General features: G+C 38.3%; 1 protein-coding gene across 1 annotated transcript in view; it reads right to left on the reverse strand.

Annotated features, from left to right (window-relative positions):
• The window catches only part of LOC127441992 (adenylate kinase isoenzyme 5-like), a 105,695-nt gene that overhangs the window by 14,603 nt on the left and 73,273 nt on the right, over window positions 1–17,819 (reverse strand). The window contains exon 8 of the mRNA XM_051699618.1: window positions 13,267–13,337. Coding sequence (XP_051555578.1) covers window positions 13,267–13,337 — 71 coding nt within the window. The remainder of the gene's footprint in view (window positions 1–13,266; window positions 13,338–17,819) is intronic.

The raw sequence follows: 17,819 nt of genomic DNA on the forward strand, positions 1-17,819 counted from the left end.
ATCGTTACGCCCTGACACAGGTGGCATCCCCAGGAAAGGGCAGGGTCACCATGGATGGAGACGTGGATCCTGACCACCAATGCTGACCTTAAGTCTCCCTCCTGGCTTGGTTCGACGGATCGGCTCGTGCGGCGAATGGTGTGAGCCCCGTGGGAGACTCGGTGGCCCCTCGAGCAAACGAACACAATCAGCACTCAAACGGGAAGGGCGCTCACAGCATTCGATGGGGAAGTCAACCCGGCCGTGAATGGGTGAGCCCACAATACAAATAAACGTGAATAGCTCACGCTGCATTTGGGCAGAAGATCCCATTGCTGATCGAATGGGAGAGCCCTAGAATAGATTATGTTGGAGAGGTCTGCAACGCCCTATCACTGGAGGCACCGCCGTGAAAGGGCAGGATCGGCCTGAGTGGAGGTGTGAATCCTAGACACTCGAAACCGAGTATTTAAGCATCTAATCAGCAGGTCGATGGTGAGGGGGAGCCTGATGTTGGTTCTGGTGGGTTGGGATTTGTGGATACCTTTAAGGAGAAGTGAGATCTGGGGATGGTTTATAATGGAAAATTATTTTTTTTAAAGAAATGGATGCCGCTTAGGCATCCTTTGATAGTTCCTGAATGGAGGTTTTTTGATTGATTAAGGTGTGAGGTGAAGGAGGATGTGGAGAGAAGGGAAAAATCTGGGAATGGTAGGTTGTAGATATGGTGAAAATGTTTTAAAGCATTTCCATGCCGTGCAGTAGGTTTTGAGAGTTCGAGGGAAAACGGCATGAAGGATGAAGTCTAAGGAAGCTTGGTGGAGGAGTCTGAGAGGGTGGTTTATAGAAATTTAGGTTCTGAACAGGGAGGGACTGGGGTTGATGTTAGGTTCGCTTCTGGGGCCAAAACTCTGAATCTCTGCAAGGATTTGACAGCGAAGGTGGTTGGAGACCGGCGAAGGTTCTGAGACTGCAGCGTTTGAGGGAACGGCGAGAGGTATAGCTGTTTGTAGAGTGAAGTTGGGAAGGTGAGCTGGAAAATCTGGATTGGCTGAGAAAGGATTCGGAACCAGATTCACTTGCTGAGGCAGCCTCGTGCAAGGAATGGCTCTGGAGTGGGGCGATTAGGATGATAGAAGGAAGAGGGGTAAAGTTGGGGAGAGAATGGGTTTGGGGCGGAGTTCTCCAGCGAAGGCAGCCTCACGTGGGAATCTGCTCCCATAGCCCATGGATAGAGGGGGAGTGAGGGATGGAAATTATCTGAATGGATAGAACAAGGGAAACAGCCCATGTGAACGGTGGAAATTTCAGAGGGTGGATGCGGGCTTGCTGCATGTAGGGAGATGGGATTGTTGAGAGATCTGTTATTGAGTAGAAATGTTTTGAGGAGATGTACCTTTTAATAGTACCGGGGTGGAGGTTTTTGGTTTTGAGTTGTGAGGTGAAGGAGGATACGGAGAGGAGAGAGAAATCAGGAAATGACATTTCCAAGCTGTCTGATATGTTAATATGTTAGGGTTCAGGGGGAAATGGCTTGAAGAATGGAGTCCTGGGGGGTGTGGAGAAGGAGTCTGAGAGGGTGATTTCTAGGAATTTCAGTTCTGAATGGGGAGGAACTGGGGTTAGTGTCAGGTTCGCTTCAAGGGCCAAGGTTCTGGATCTCTGAAAGAAGAACGAGAAGAGTCAGCAATATGGTTTTTGAGCCTGGAATGTGTTCTGTTTTAATTATGGATAGCTGAGGAGGGATTTGGGATGAAGTTCACTTGCGGAGGCAGCCTCTTGCAGGGAATGGTTCCGGAGTAGGAGAGATTAAAATGGTAGAGGGGATTGGGTCTGGAGCAGAGTTCTCCAGTGGAGGCAGTTTTATGTGGGAATCCGCACTAGTGGCCCATGGATAGGAAGGGGTAGAGAGATGGATGTTGGCAGAGAGAATAGGTTGCGTGGAAAAATGGCATCTGGAACATATGCGAGGCAATGTCAGGATAAGTGCTTGATTGGGCATTTGTGATATGAACAGGCTGAATCCTTGGGCACGGTACTGCACAGCATTCAATGAGAGAGCATATGATTTGTGTGAGAATGTTTTTGCTGAATTTTACTGAGCTTGCTCAAAGCTGCGAGCAGCTGGATCCGCAGCCATGGGCGTGCATAGCATTCGATGGTAGGATGAACAGGATGAATCCACGTGCCATTTAACAGGAAGAGCCCATGTTTTCATGTGAAAAGTTTATGTTGCAAATAAGCTGGAACTCACTCTGAGGTACGAATAGGTTGAGCATGGCATTTGACGTGAGTGTGTACGGTAGGCTATGTTCGATTGAAATTGATTGATGCAGAGATGCAGGCTTATGGTGAACTGTTTAGGGATGACCTGAAACAGCCCAGTTGTTGTCAGTTGCTCGGTGGGTGATGGTTTATTTGGTATGAGTGACATAATATGGGTTACGAAGCCATGAAGGCTGAGACGCATGGTCTGAAAGACAAGCTGTGGTTGTGGCACGTGAATGGTTGTGGCACTTGGACGGCGCATTTGCGCTGTTTTGCCGTGTAGTGGGAGTTTGTCGTATGGCCCTAAAGACACCACAGTTGCGGTGCTTGGAGGGCGCATTGCACTGTTTGTGGTGTATTGGGAGGTTTAGTCGCACGTCCCGAAAGACGGCGCAGTTGCGGCACCTGGACAGCACATTTGTGCTGCTTAGGTATGTGTTGAGTCGATAGAAAACATGGAAACAAACTTGCATGTGCATACAAACGACATCATTTAGAGTTGGTTTGTCATGAAATTATAAGGCACCTGAAACTGAGTGCCCAGTTTAAACCGTAGCCGATGTTTATTAACTTAAGCGTATGGTTTGGACCTTTGTAGACTGTTTTCCAATGTAATGCAAGTCATTTCATAACTCTGTATTATTGGCATGGGGTGACTCGTCTCATTTTGACGAGGATGTATGAAATCATAGGAGTTTATGCCTGAGAGCTGGATTTAATAGATACTATAAGAGCACCGTTTGCAGTAGTGTGGTGAATAAAACGACTTGTTTATATTGATGACTTATAAATTACAGAAAAACTTAAATACGGGAGTATAAAGCAAAGTGCCAAGCTGAATTGTTCAGCGTTGATTTAAACCTGTTACTTTAAACTAAGGTGGAGCGTAAAATTATGACAGATTGTTGAATGCTTTTAAAATCATGCAGCAATTAAGTTGTATGGTCAAGCTTGTAAATAAAAGTTTGTAATCCAATGATTCAGGCAAAAGTAGAGAAGACTGTCTCTAAAATAAAATAATAGATTGATTTTTCCTGCGTGAACCATTTGTCCTGACGGAAGGAGGGAAAGTGATGTTATAGTGCAGAGATGTGTGGAAGTTTGTAGCAGTGCTTGCTTCGTGTTATCAGGGCTGTGTGGCGAGGCGAGCTCGAATGCTGAGAGGCAAGATGAGTTTGCGGAATGATTATGAATGAGTTGGGAGGTGGCGCGTGATCCGTCTCTTGTGGAGCCGAATTTGGCTCATGTCTGTTTGGACAGAGGCTGTGTATAACTGCAGTGTGCTGTGGAATGGTCAGAGCAGGTGCCGCGCAGCAGCAAGCCCATGTTAAAATGTCTGCGTTGGTTTGAAAAGAAGTTGTAATTAGTGTATTGGTCTATTGGAAGGAGTTCTCTGTTGCATGATTGCCCCTGTGTTCCGAATGGAATAAATCGCTCTCCGAATGGCACGTTGAAGGGAGAACGATCGTGATATTCATGTTAGAAGTTGACAAACAGAATCGCTTAATGGATCACGCCCTAAACGAGCTGCGTGGCAAGGTAATGAGGCTGACAGGAATCACCTGTGCGGGAGAACCAGATTGAAATGAGGGGGAGCGTTGGAATGAAGATTGAATTAAATAGTTAATCTTTTGTTTCCTTTTGAGCCTGTAATAGAACTCGAGTGGCATAAAGCCGGAGCAGAGCCTGTTCACTGAGGCAGGCTTACGCGATAAACCACTCCATGTGGAAAGTTTAGATAAGAGAACATATGAGCAGTCGTGGAGAGCTGTTTGACATGTATACAGAGTCGAAGCAGCCAGATTGCGGAAGCAACTTCACGCTATAAACTGTTTCGGCGAATGGAGTATAGAAAGAAAGACAGAGTAAGAATATAACACGTAACGTGGTAGCAGTCAATACTGCAAAAACAAATGAGCTGCTGTGGCAGCTTCTGTTGAATAATGAGATTATTTGGATGGAAGAGCTGTTCTGGTGAAGGCGAATGCATTGCAGCGAAGTTGCACCCAATGATCCGAGTCATTTGCATGGGTCTGTTCGTGGGCAATGGTTGGGGCCGAATGCTGGAAACTCTCAATGCTGTGCAGAGGTAAGCAGCTGTTTATATACTCTTACTCTGGCTGTGTGATTGGTCAGATTAAATGAACTTGCTCCTCCCGAACCTTGTTAATAAAATTACATGTAGTGTGTTGCCTTCTTGAGCATCAATGAACATAAACTTGTGAACAGGATAATTTGTGTAAATTAAGTTATTATGTTTTCTTGTAGAACATACAGAGGTAAGAAAAAGTCTGTGAACCCTTTGGAATTAATTGGAATTACTTAAAATCTGGTTTTATCTTCATCTAAGTCACAAAAATTAACAAACACAATCTGTTTTTAACAATTACACACAAATTATTGTATTGTTCTTGTACTGTACATATTGAATACATCATTCAAACATTCACAGTGTAGGTTGGAAAAAGTATTTGTATCCCTAGACTAATGATGTCAACAAAAGCCAATTAGAGTCAGGAGTTGGCAAACCTGGCATCCAATTAATTAAACGAGATTGAAGGTGTAGTTAGAGCTACTTTGACTTATAAAATCACTCAAACATTTTGAGTTTGCTATTCTGCAAGAAGCATCTGCTGACGTGGACCATGTCTCGCAAAAAAAAAGATCATAGAAGACATACAATCAAGAATAGTTGCTTTGTATGAAGCTGGAAAGAGTTACAAAGTTATCTCGAAGAGCTTAGATATTTATCTGTTTACAGTTAGACAAATTGTCTATAAATCGAGACGATTTAGTACTGTTGCTACTCACTCTAAAAGTGGCTGTCCAGCCAAGATGAATCAAAGGGCACACCGCAGAATGCTCAATGAGTTAAAAAAAGAACCCTAGAGTGACATCTAAGGACTTGAAGCAATCATTGGATCTGTTTATCATCTCTGTTCATGAGTCTACTATACGGACATTAAAGTCTACTAAAACATTAAACAGGCATGGTGTCCATGGCAGGACACCATGAAGGAAGCTTCAGCTTTCCAACAAAAACCTTGCTGCGCACCTGAACCTCGCCAAAGACCACCTTGACACTCTACAACGCTATTGGGAAATGTTTTGTGGACTAATGAAACTAACATCATCCTACCGGTGAAGTACGGTGGAGGCAGAATCATGATTTGGGGCTGCTTTGCTGCGTCGGGTCCTGGACTGCTTTCCATCATTGAGGGAAAATTAATTCCCAAGTTTATCAAGATATCCTACAGGATAATATCAGGGTGGCTGTGTGCCAGCTGAAGCTCAGCAGAAGTTGGGTGATGCATCAGGACACTGACCCTAAACATCGAAATAAATCCACTACAGAATGGCTTCAAAAAAATAAACTCCACCTTTTGGAGTAGCCCAGTCAGAGCCCAGACCTTAACCCAATAGAGATGCTGTGGAATGACCTCAACAGAGCTGTTCACACCAGACATCCTAAGAATATGGAGCTGAAGCAGTTCTGTTCAGTTCTTATTAACTCAACTGAAAATGTAATGGTAATTAAAACAAAACTGATTTTAGTATACTGCAGCTTTTGTTTTGCAGGTTTATTATGTTTGAACATAAAAAGACTTGAGAAAAACTGAGAAAATGAATGTTTCTGTTTTGATTACTGTAATTAAAAGTATTGTTTAAGAGAAAACATTAGGCAGTATCTTGCCACTTTTTGCTACATGAGAGAAGATGAGATGAGAGAGTGTGTGTGAGGGGTAGGAGTGCAGGGTGTCACTGATGAGCATATTTGTGATGTGGGCAGGCCAGCCGGTCTGATAAGTCATAGGCACAGAGGAGAGTGAGCAGCAGATACACATACCCACACGTGCAAAAACACGCTCTGAGTTGGATTGCTGGGGCTGCAAATTATGCACTGATATGCATACAGTGGGATCCATAAATTTGTCACTACAAGTGAAAATGCTTCTTTTACATTTTTCATAACAAAATTAATTTCTAAATTTCTTGGTATTTGGTATGTGCCCCTTGTGCTTTAATAACAGCATGCACTCAACTCCACAATTTGTGCAAAAGCCATGTCATTCCAGCATGATTTAAGAATGCTCCCAGGATCATCTTGTCTGCTTTAAAGTAAGCAAATCTGACCTTTGGTACAAAAGATCTAAAACTTAATTTATTTCTAGGTTTAAATTTAGACGTTTCAGACTTTTGAAGCCCACTTTATATGTAAAGTATTGCTATGTAATTTTCTTTCATAACCTACTGAAAGCATAACATCTTGATAAATCACCAATACATGCATGACTTTCCTTAATCACAGCATTAAAAAAATCACAATCTCTCTTTTATGTTTGCTGTCTTACCGCCTACTGCTTCAAACCCCTACACTGGAAATAATGAGTAAATGATTAATGTTTGGCTGGAAGGGTTTTTCTCCCCCAATCGTTTCTCCTTAATGTCAAATGAGAGGAAATACCTCTTAAAGACATTCCCATTGGCCTTCAAGTGAAACCTCTCTCTCATCACGTTCTTCCTCTTGTTCTTGCAAATGTGTTCTCTCTTTCTTTTGCTGTAAAGAAGGTTTTCTCATGAATATTAGTCTGTCTCCCATTCATTTGCTGAGCGGAGTGAAAGCCGCGAAGGTTGGCCTGACATGCTGGAGACATTTGCCTTGCTTTTGTGCGTGCAGGACCCGTGAGCACTGCAGGAAGTGCTGGATGTATGATTTTAACACACACCTCCGTTTACAAATGCAGAACAGGCTGCTGCAGACGAATGAAACCCTCGTGTGCTACAGTACATCTCTTTTGTTTTGCCTTCTGTTCATTTTTAATAATATGTTACAGTTTTAATTGAACAACAATATGCAAAACAGTTTTGTGTACTGTTGTGGTACCATGGCTCAATGATAGCTTCAAATGGTAATACCATGGTACATGAAGGTGCTCCAAAGAATACCATGGTACTATCATTGTATATGTCCAAAAAAACATAGTAATTCCTTGGTACATGTCCAAGTGAACATGGTACTAATATGGTACATGACCAAAAACATGTTATTACCATGGTATAATTCCAAAAAACATGGTTCTACCATGCTACATGACAAAAAAACAAAAAACAAAAAAAAAAAAACAATTATTGTTAATTCCATGGTACTATGTCAAAAATCATGGTAACAGTACTATCATGGTACATGCTTAAATAATCATGGTACAAGACCAAAAAATGTACTACCATATTACATGACCAAAGAAACCCAAAAAAAAAAACAAAAAAAAAAAAAAAAAAAAAAACATGGTATATACCATAATACCATGTCTGTAAAAAATGGTAATAGTATTATCATGGTACATGTCAATTTAAACAAGGTAATAATATAGTATATGACCAAAAACATAGTTCTAATATGGTACATGACCAAAAACAATGGTAATAGTAATATCATGGTACATTCCCAAAGAACAATGATAATACCATGGTACCATGTCAGAAAAATATGGTAATAGTATTATCATGGAACATGCCCAATATGCATGGTCATAATATGGTATATGACCCAAAAAAACATGTTACTATCATGCTACATGAACAAAATAACAATGGTAATACCATGGTACCATGTCTGTAAAATATGGTAATAGTACTATCTTGGTACATTCCAATAAACATGGTAATAATATGGTATATGACCAAAAAACTTAGTTCTAATATGGTACACGACCAAAACACATGGTACTACCATAAAACATGACCAGAAAACAATGGTAATACCATGGTACCATGTCAAAAAACATGGTAATAATACATTCATGGAACATGTCCAATAAACATTATAATAATATGGTACATGACCAAAAAACATTGTACTAATATTGTATATTACCAAAAAATAATGGTAATAGTACTATCATGGTACATGCCCAAAGAACAATGGTAATACAATGGTACCATGTAAAAAAAAAAAATATATATATATATATATATATATTTAATAAAACATGGTAATAGTATTATCATGGAACATGTCCAAATATTCATTGGACTTAAATGGCAAATGTGAAATAAGCATGGTATTAACATGGTACATGTCCAACAAAGGCAATGCAAACATCCATGAACTAAGCCTCTATAAAATATCTATGATGCAATGGTATCTCTACATGTCACGATTACAAATAACATTTTCAAGGATGTTGAAAACAAAAAGGTCACAATAATGAAAGCATAAATATTTTGATCTATCCTTTAGCTTTTCAGCATTGTAGATGGACTTCTGAATCCAACTGGCTAGCAAACAGTCACAGCACAGAACAAAGCCAGCGTGATTGGTGCCAAAAACCCACTGAACATGTTCCACACTGAGATGAGGACTGTTCTCAGATCTGTTCCTATCTCAAGAAGTGTTTCTACCTCATGTGCTGCCAATGGCACTGAGAGTTTGCTGTCTGCTCATGGACGCAGATGAAAGGGGTCACGGTGTGAATGTGGGCTACTTGACACATAAATTAGATCCACATTCAGTAAGTGATAAACAGTCTTCACGCCATCCTCCATGAAAAATCCTTAACGACTGTTTTTGTCTCATGCAGCCACCATTTTAAACAAATATAATGCAGAAAGCATGGAAATGCAACAGCTTCAAGAATTCAGTTTCACAGAAGTACAGCAACAGGGAATGGATAATTGGTTGGGTGCTTTAATGTAACACTGCTGTATCCGTAGGTAGATAACAAGGATTCTCTGAATAAGAAGATATTATGAGTCTATGTGTGTGTTTGTGATTGTGTGTATCTCTGTGTGTGTGTTTGTGTGTGTATAGTGAAAAAGGAAAAATGATGGAACAAGATGCTCCCTAGAATAGAACAAAAGCATTTCAAAAAATTGCTTCTCAAAAAAGGTACACTGGGGTTACTGAGAGTTTTGAACTTGTTTTGTACAACTGTATACCTAGATACAGCTGAATATAGTGCTATAATCTTGTGTATTTAATGACAATGTAATCTGCTAATGCAAACTGCAAAATTAAGATCCACCTTAAAGAAACAGTTCACCGAAAATTGTGTCATGCCGAAGGTTAAGGTAATGGCCTTTCCACATGACTTGCACCAGCGTTGCCAATTACATTGAGCTCTATGAGCTCCAGAATGATGCAAAATGGAGCTGGTTCTCATATGTCTCACAACTGATTGTGATGCAACAAATGTAAATATGCAGTAGTGCAAATGAGATTTAAAAGCAGATGACTGTGAATAATGACTTTTCTATAATAATTTCTGTCTGTTCCTCACACAAAGATACTATATTGCTTCCAAAGACTTGGAATATGGTGCACAAGTCATATCATGGTAGTAATATCTTTTATGGTGCTTTTAGTCCTTTTGTATAAAAAAGAGCAGCATGTATGTTTTGTGTTCCACAATAGAAAGAAAATCATACAGGTTGGGTACAACATGAGGATGATAAATGATGATAGAATTGGGTGAACTTGTGAAATCATTCATGTAGTCTAAAGGCAAGTGAAGGTGAAAATTTAAACATATGAGTTACACTAGCACTGTTAGGAAGTCTAGAGTCTATTGGTTACTTCATGCATTCCAATACTGCAGATTAGATTACATTTGTAAACTGCATATAGGATTATGTAGGCCTGTCGTGATTATTAAATAACCGTCTGATCGCGGTTATTTGATCTGACCATGATTATTTGATCTGAATAACATTTTAATGCCCAAATATGGGAATTTTAAGTGAATATACTGTAGAAATGCCATGAATGATGTGTTTGTGTGTCATTCAGTTGAACTCTGAGTCCGAGCGCCACTGTGCCGCGCCGCAGACGTCAACCAAGCTTCTCAAACATTCTGATGCGTGCGCTGTCAGCAGAGGCTCGTGCCAAACTCCCACGAAAATATAAACGAACAAGTATAAACTTTGATAGTGAACGCAAAGTACTCTGGTTACACTTTAAACAATCATGCAATAGTAAATGTTCCTGGTTCATACACGCAGTGACACAGAGGAGGAGACACACGTTTACTCTATTTCTGTAGAGTGATAAAATGATGAAACAAAATCTCAAAGATTTTGCTTCATGACAAATAAGGGCTTGTGGGTTTAATCGGAGCATTAAAATAACGTGTGAAAGTTAAGAAATTAGGACAGAAATATGTTACTATTGCATAATATAATGAAATATTACATAAACATAATAATATATATATATACACTGGCGGCCCAAAGTTTGGAATAATGTACAGAGTTTACTCTTATGGAAAGAAATTGGTACTTTTATTCACCAAAGTGGCATTCAACTGATCACAATGTATAGTCAGGACATTAATAACGTGAAAAATTACTATTACAATTTGAAAAAATATTCAGAACTTCTTAAACTACTTCAAAGAGTTCTCAACAAAAAATCCCCCATGTGCAGCAATGACATCTTTGCAGATCCTTGGCATTCTAGCTGTCAGTTTGTCCAGATACTCAGGTGACATTTCACCCACGCTTCCTGTAGCACTTGCCATAGATGTGGCTGTCTTGTCGGGCACTTCTCATGCACCTTACAGTCTAGCTGATCCCACAAAAGCTCAATGGAGTTAAGATCCATAACACTCTTTTCCAATTATTTGTTGTCCAATGTCTGTTTCTTTGCCCACTCTAACCTTTTCATTTTGTTTTTCTGCTTCAAAAGTGGCTTTTTCTTTACAATTCTTCCCATAAGGCCTGCACCCCTGAGTCTTCTCTTTATTGTTGTACATGAAACTGGTGTTGAGCGGGTAGAATTCAATGAAGCTGTCAGCTGAGGACATGTGAGGCATCTATTTCTCAAACTAGAGACTCCGATGTTGTAATACCTCAGCCCATGAACAGTTCATCCCTCCACCAGAGGGAGCCATCACCTGAGTTTTAGTGGCACTTCCTGTTTGTATGCTCACTTCCTGTTTGTAGCTTTATAAGCCATGTGCTTCACTGAACACGTTGCAAAGTATTACCAGTTCACCTGCCTTACCAAGTGTTCTCTTTTGCCTAAGCCTGTTACTGATATATTGACCCTTTAGCCTGTTTGTTTGGATTTTAATTTGCTGTTTGCCTGCCTTGCTGTGTTTAGAACCTTGCCTGGACTTTGGTTAAGTCTTTTGCCTGTCGCCTTGGATTGTTTGTCTGTTTATTGTCTTTGACAATAAAGAACCTCTGCAACATGGATTCTAATCTGCCTCCCATTATGGGTTCATTACAGATGTACTTATCGTTTGTTTAGTTGTACATCTACACCTTCCACATCTCTTTCTGTCCTTGTTAGAGCCAGTTGTTCTTTGTCTTTGAAGCCTGTAGTGTACACCTTTGTACGAACTCTTCAGTTTTTTGGCAATTTCAAGCATTGTATAGCCTTCATTTCTCAAAACAATGATTGACTGATGAGTTTCTAGAGAAAGCTGTTGCTTTTTTGCCATTTTTGACCTAATATTGACCTTAAGACATGCCAGTCTATTGCATACTGTGGCAACTCAAAGACAAAGTTAAGCTTCATTTAACAACCAAATAGCTTTCAGATGTGTTTGATATAATGGCAAGTGATTTTTTTTTTAGTACCAAATTAGCAATTTAGCATGATTACTCAAGGATAAGGTTTGGAGTGATGTCTGCTGGAAATGGGGCCTGTCTAGATTTAATCAAAAATGACTTTTTTCAAATAGTGATGATGCTGTTTTTTACATCAGTAATGTCCTGACTATACTTTGTGATCAGTTTCACTTTGGTGAAATAAAGTACCAATTTCCTTCCAAAACAGCAAAATCTGTACATTATTGGCCGCCAGTGTGTATGAAATAGTTTTTTTTTAATAAAAATATATAATGTAAAATATATGAAAAAACAACACTGTAAATGTAAAATTGAACAAAACTAAAGATGACCAAAAAGAGAGACATATTTTAAGTATTTTGAAATATTTTGATATTTTAAAACATTATTTTTCATGTCATTCATAAGTTTTTAAAGCCTTAAAAGGAAATCACATATCCCTATTTTATTATTTGATTTATATATTTGAAGTTAAATACGTAAAAATGACTTCTTAAGGTGCATGAAGCACACATACAGAAAAAAGCACACCTTAAGAAATATGACAATTTTTATGACAATTAATCATGAAAGAACTTAAAGAGACAGTTAATCATCATAGCCCTTAAATAGACAATTAATCATCATAATCACAATTCTTTGTTTGACAATTAATCGTCAGCCAAATTTCATACTCATGACAGCCCTAGGATTATGTAATACTAAAACAACCTCTCTTTTCAAGCTCTTCCAGAAACAGGCACTCAGGATATCAGAGTGGGGATTACATATAACTGTACTCTATAGCATATTCTCCCTGACCTTGTGAAGAGAGATGAACTCAAATAATCTCTGAACACACAGGTGTGTATACTGCAAGTTATTTCAGTGGGCAATTGAGTGCTCTTATTTTAGACTGATACATACTCAGTGATCAGAAACACTGATTACATTTCCACATTGAAAGTCAGTGAATATGTACCAGCCATTAATATTATAATTAGTCTGTGCATGCTATTGAAACCCACTAAGAATAAATAGAGCATTCCTGTGTAGCTTTTCTTTATATGATTTTTTTCCTAAAAATAGTTATAATTCATAATGGGCATCTGGTAATGCAGGGCTGTCACTCAGCAACCATTTCCATTAAACCGAACCGTCTGCACTGACACGATCTGCCTCTAATAGCCATTCACACAATCTCATCAGCAGCTAATCTGAGATTCCAATAACTTCAGAATTAATTAACGGGAAGACAGATGGGCCATTTTGCGATATGCTAATGATGGTCTAAATACTATTGTGATATCATAATAATGCCTGCAAGAGATACCATCAAGCCATTGTGTGTTATTATTGTGTGTTATTACAATGAGAAAATGAAAGCAGTGCTTGGCCAAAGGCTGGCTTTTGGATTTGATAAAAGATGATGGTAACGAGGTGAAAATATAGATGTTTTCATACCTGTTCGTCAAATTTGGTATCTGCCAGACTACTGCGGTCTGCGAGAAGACAGAGGTCAAGCTCACTGGGTCCTACAGTGAGGGAAGCAAAAAAATCAATCAAGTTGTAACAAAAATCATTTAAAATGGCATCCAAAATCCACATTGAAAATCTGGGATTTAAAAACCTGGAAAACAAAGACATTTTGGAAAACTCAAAACAAAGAAATGTTATGACGTGAAATGAAATTAATAAAAACTATTCATGATTTTGCATTGTTTCTAGCTCACTAACCAACTAAGCAAATTTGTGAAACTGAATATTGTCAAATCATGCTGGACAACATGGATCATCTTCAGGTTTTGCACTTGTGGAGTCCATGCCAGCGTGAGTGCATACTGTCATTGAAGCAAAAAGGGGACATAACAAATACTAAGAAATTCTAAAATTCATGTTAATTTTTCAATTCAATTGCTATAATGGTATAATTCATAATAATAAAAAAATGTAAACGCAAAATAGAAGCATTTTTACTAGTAGTCTTAGATATTTGGACGCCAGTGGATACTTGTATGTAAAGACTGTGTGGTCCGGTATTAAAACTGAAAAAACACAAAGGAAAAATCCTAAACATATGTGAACTTTACAGTTTGATAAGTCATTGAAATGAGGCGCTGTGGTGCACTAACAGTTCTTTATTGTTCTGTAGCAATAATTGCAAGAGGAAACCCTAGAGTCAGTAATGCATGATGCAATGATCACATAGGTTTCTATGTCACAGAGGTTTCTTTTGTGTTAATTAGTCATTCATATGTGTTTTCATAATGAAGGCAGCTATACTTAAAATGTGATAGCACTGATTCTCTTGATATGACGTTTTCATCAAGATGGCAACACTTTTTTTAAATGCATATTTTTTTTTTGTGGTTATACACATCTGAGAAAAATGTACAAAAGCTGTAATTTTAACACAATGTTTATATCAAATGGCATCAATCAGTATTTTGATTAATGTACTTCAGATGTCTAGTAATTCTTCGGCATTAAACAACTGCTTCAAGACTCCTTTTTCAACTGGAAAATATACTGCAAAAAAATACTAGTAAGATTTATTTTGCATTTATTACATTATTTCTAGGTTAAAGTGAGTAAATTTAACTTAAATATTTAATTTAATACAGTTACATTTACTTATGTAAATGGTACTTAATAAACTTAGTAAAACTTTATTAAAACATTTCAGATATTGATTTTTCCTTAAACTTATGTTTAACCTCTTCAACTCTGGAGAATACAGATTGTAAGCATATTGAATATGTTTACAATCTTATGATGAATAGATTTTTTTTTTTTTTTTTTTTGTCCTAAATTTGTAAGCATCTAATTCTGGGTCTGTTCACTCAACCTCACTCCAGAAAGTCTTGTTTTATTCCACTAGATGGAAGCAAGTACTAGAATTTTGTTTTATTTATTTATTTATTTTATTTGCCTCTATCACTTTGCCTCACAAAATGCCAATCTGAAATATAAGTGGCAATCTAACACATTTTAGCCCTCAGAGATGTGCTCGTCCATAGACATTCAGTTTAATTTTCAGTTCATGAACCACCCTCGTTATTTCATCAAATATCTCGGCATCTGAGTGGACTAGAAGCTCAATCTAGGTGTGATCTAGAAAGCTTTTTTTTTTTTTTTTTAATTTATTTATTTATTTATTTATTTTTTAATCATCAATAGTTGATAACATATATTTCCAATCAACTGTTTAGCATGCTTAACTGCTGGACCAAATATTTTGTTCTGGACAAGATATAACATTGGATTATTCAAACAAGCAAGCTCAAGTTTTTTAGCAAGTAAAAATTTTTTTTTAGAAAACTGCCTTAGGTAAAAGCAGATATAAAGTTTTTAGCTATTTGGGGCTTACAGCAGCAGTAATCGGTGCATAAAAGAGTAGTTTGTATTTGATATCTTACAGATATCATATTTCACTTTGTGATTCTTTTAAAAATCTTTCCAACTGTGGTATAAGGGCAACAAATAAACCGTACAGTCGGATTCCTGAGATATGATTTGTCTATTTAAGTGCAATCTGAAAGACTTTTATATTCATATTAATATTTCTAGAGTTGAAGAGGTTAATCATGTATCACGTGGCACACGGAAGCCTTCCACAGAAAAGCTTAATGCATACTATGCAGTCTATTAGACAACTTCACCTTGCATTACTGGCGATATAGAGCTGTGCATGCAGACCTCATCACTTGGTGCACAAAGCACGATGAAGGTAACAATCAACAAAAAACATGTTTGATTATGAACGGGAAATTTTGATTAGAAAATGAACTTGAGACTGCACAAAACAAGAAGTTACCAAATGTAATAACAAAATCAGCAATAAAAACAGTGTTATTTTTACTTCACCACAAATTTTTTTTCCCGGTGCATATAGAAACCTGGTTACAGATTTCTCTAAAAAAGTTCCAACTGGCCAGAGCAAATTTGATGTTAACTGCAAGAAGTGTTACTCAAAGATTCTGACAGCTCACTGAGTTGAACATGAAAATTGTCACATGGGTCACAGAGGTTACACAGAAAAACACACCCACACATATACACAGTTTCAGTTTCTCAGAAAAAAAGCATCTGTTTTAAGTTCTGATTCAGCACACTGCTGCACTAGGCTGGCAGAGATCGATACCTTTTGACAGCGGCCGCCTCTGTTATAGACCATACACTGTAGCAACACTTGACACCTCCATTCTCTGTTCTCCAGCACTGAACCTAAAGTGACAGCGGCTTAAGATAGAGTCACACATGCTCTCTTTCAGAAAGCATAGCCTGCTTCATCCTTCTACCCTTTGTCATCCTGTTTTTCCAAGCCAATCTTTCCCCAGTGAAGCCACTTAAAGGAGTCTTGATGGAAGAGGAGCTGCCTGACTGAATATGAACCTGTTTCTTGTAGTATCAGGGAGCTGTGGTAGGATTATATGAAGTATGTATTAAATAACTTACAGTACACCTAAGTCCATGTGAAGTAATGGAACATTTCTTGCCCCAGCAGGGCACTGGATTGTGCATCATAGAAATGTATTTGCTTCTGCAGGCATGGAATTATTGAAAGAACATTTGAGAGATCATGCAAGTAGACAGCTGGGTCATCCTTGTCATGCAGTACTTTTTGAATTCTGTAACTTAAATATATATATATATATGTATATGCTTGTTTCGTAATTTCAGGAAGTATTTCTATAAAAATGTATACCAGATTTTTTTTTTTATATGCTCTTGTCAAGATCAGACACCTAAACTTTATTAATTGTAACTTACTTGGTTATTTACACAATGCAAAAGAATGAACAGGATGCCTAACAGGATGGAAATGAAGCGCTAAAGTTAGCCATTGCTCAGTGAAGGGCTTGAGAGGTGTCAGCTCAAAGTTAATTTTGATATTTTTTTTACACCTTGAAGTGCTACCGGTGCTTGTAAATAAACGTCAAGGCCGATTAACACAGACATGTCAGCACGGTGCATGGGGATCCAGGCGGCTGCAGAAAGTCTGTGTTGAGCTCTTGCAGGAAACTTTCTTAAAGTGACCTTGCAAGGACTTCTGTGAGAAGATCAAATTGACACTGTTGTCAAGATCAAGAGTTCTCTGATCTCTGAAATCAATACAATCTGATTAATTAAACCCAGTATCTGAAAAACTTATGGCAAGTCCTTTTCACTACTTTGAAAAAGTGAATCATTGACTGTTTTTTTTTTTTTACACCCAATTTGGAATGCCCAATTCCCAATGCGCTTTTAAGTCCTCTTGGTTGCGTAGTGATTCGCTCAATCCGGGTGGCGGAGGATGAATCCCAGTTGCCTCCGCATCTGAGACCATCATCTTATCACGGAGACATAGCGCGTGTGGAGGCTTCATGCATCCACCGCGGCATCTGTGCTCAACTCACCACGCGCCCCACCGCGAACGAACCACATTATAGTGACCACGAGGAGGTTACCCCATGTGACTCTACCCTCCCTTGCAACCGGGCCAATTTGATTGCTTAGGAGACCTGGGTGGAGTCACTCAGCATGCCCTGGGATTCAAACTAGTGACTCCAAGGGTGGTAGCCAGCGACTTTTACCACTAAGTTACCCAGGCCCCATTCAGTGACCGTTTTGACACTTTTAGAGACAATTTGAGTTTCATAGAAGATCTTGTTAAACAAAAGTCTCTAAAAAAAAATCGTGGTAACACTTTCTATGAAGGCCATATTTATAATGCATTGTAAAGACATTATAAATGCATAATACACCTTATAATTTAACTTCTCATAAATAATTTGAACTATTTATAACACAGTACATTGTAACACAAAACATCCAATTTTATTCACAGAAGTTGTAATATATATATATATATATATTTATATTTATATATACTCTCTCTCTCTCTCTCTCTCTCTCTCTATATATATATATATATATATATATCTCTCTCTCTCTCTCTCTCTCTCTCTATATATATATATATATTCTCTCTCTCTCTCTCTCTCTCTCTCTCTCTCTCTCTCTCTCTCTCTCTC

The sequence above is a fragment of the Myxocyprinus asiaticus genome, chromosome 6, assembly GCF_019703515.2.
Source record: "Myxocyprinus asiaticus isolate MX2 ecotype Aquarium Trade chromosome 6, UBuf_Myxa_2, whole genome shotgun sequence".
NCBI lineage: Eukaryota > Metazoa > Chordata > Actinopteri > Cypriniformes > Catostomidae > Myxocyprinus > Myxocyprinus asiaticus.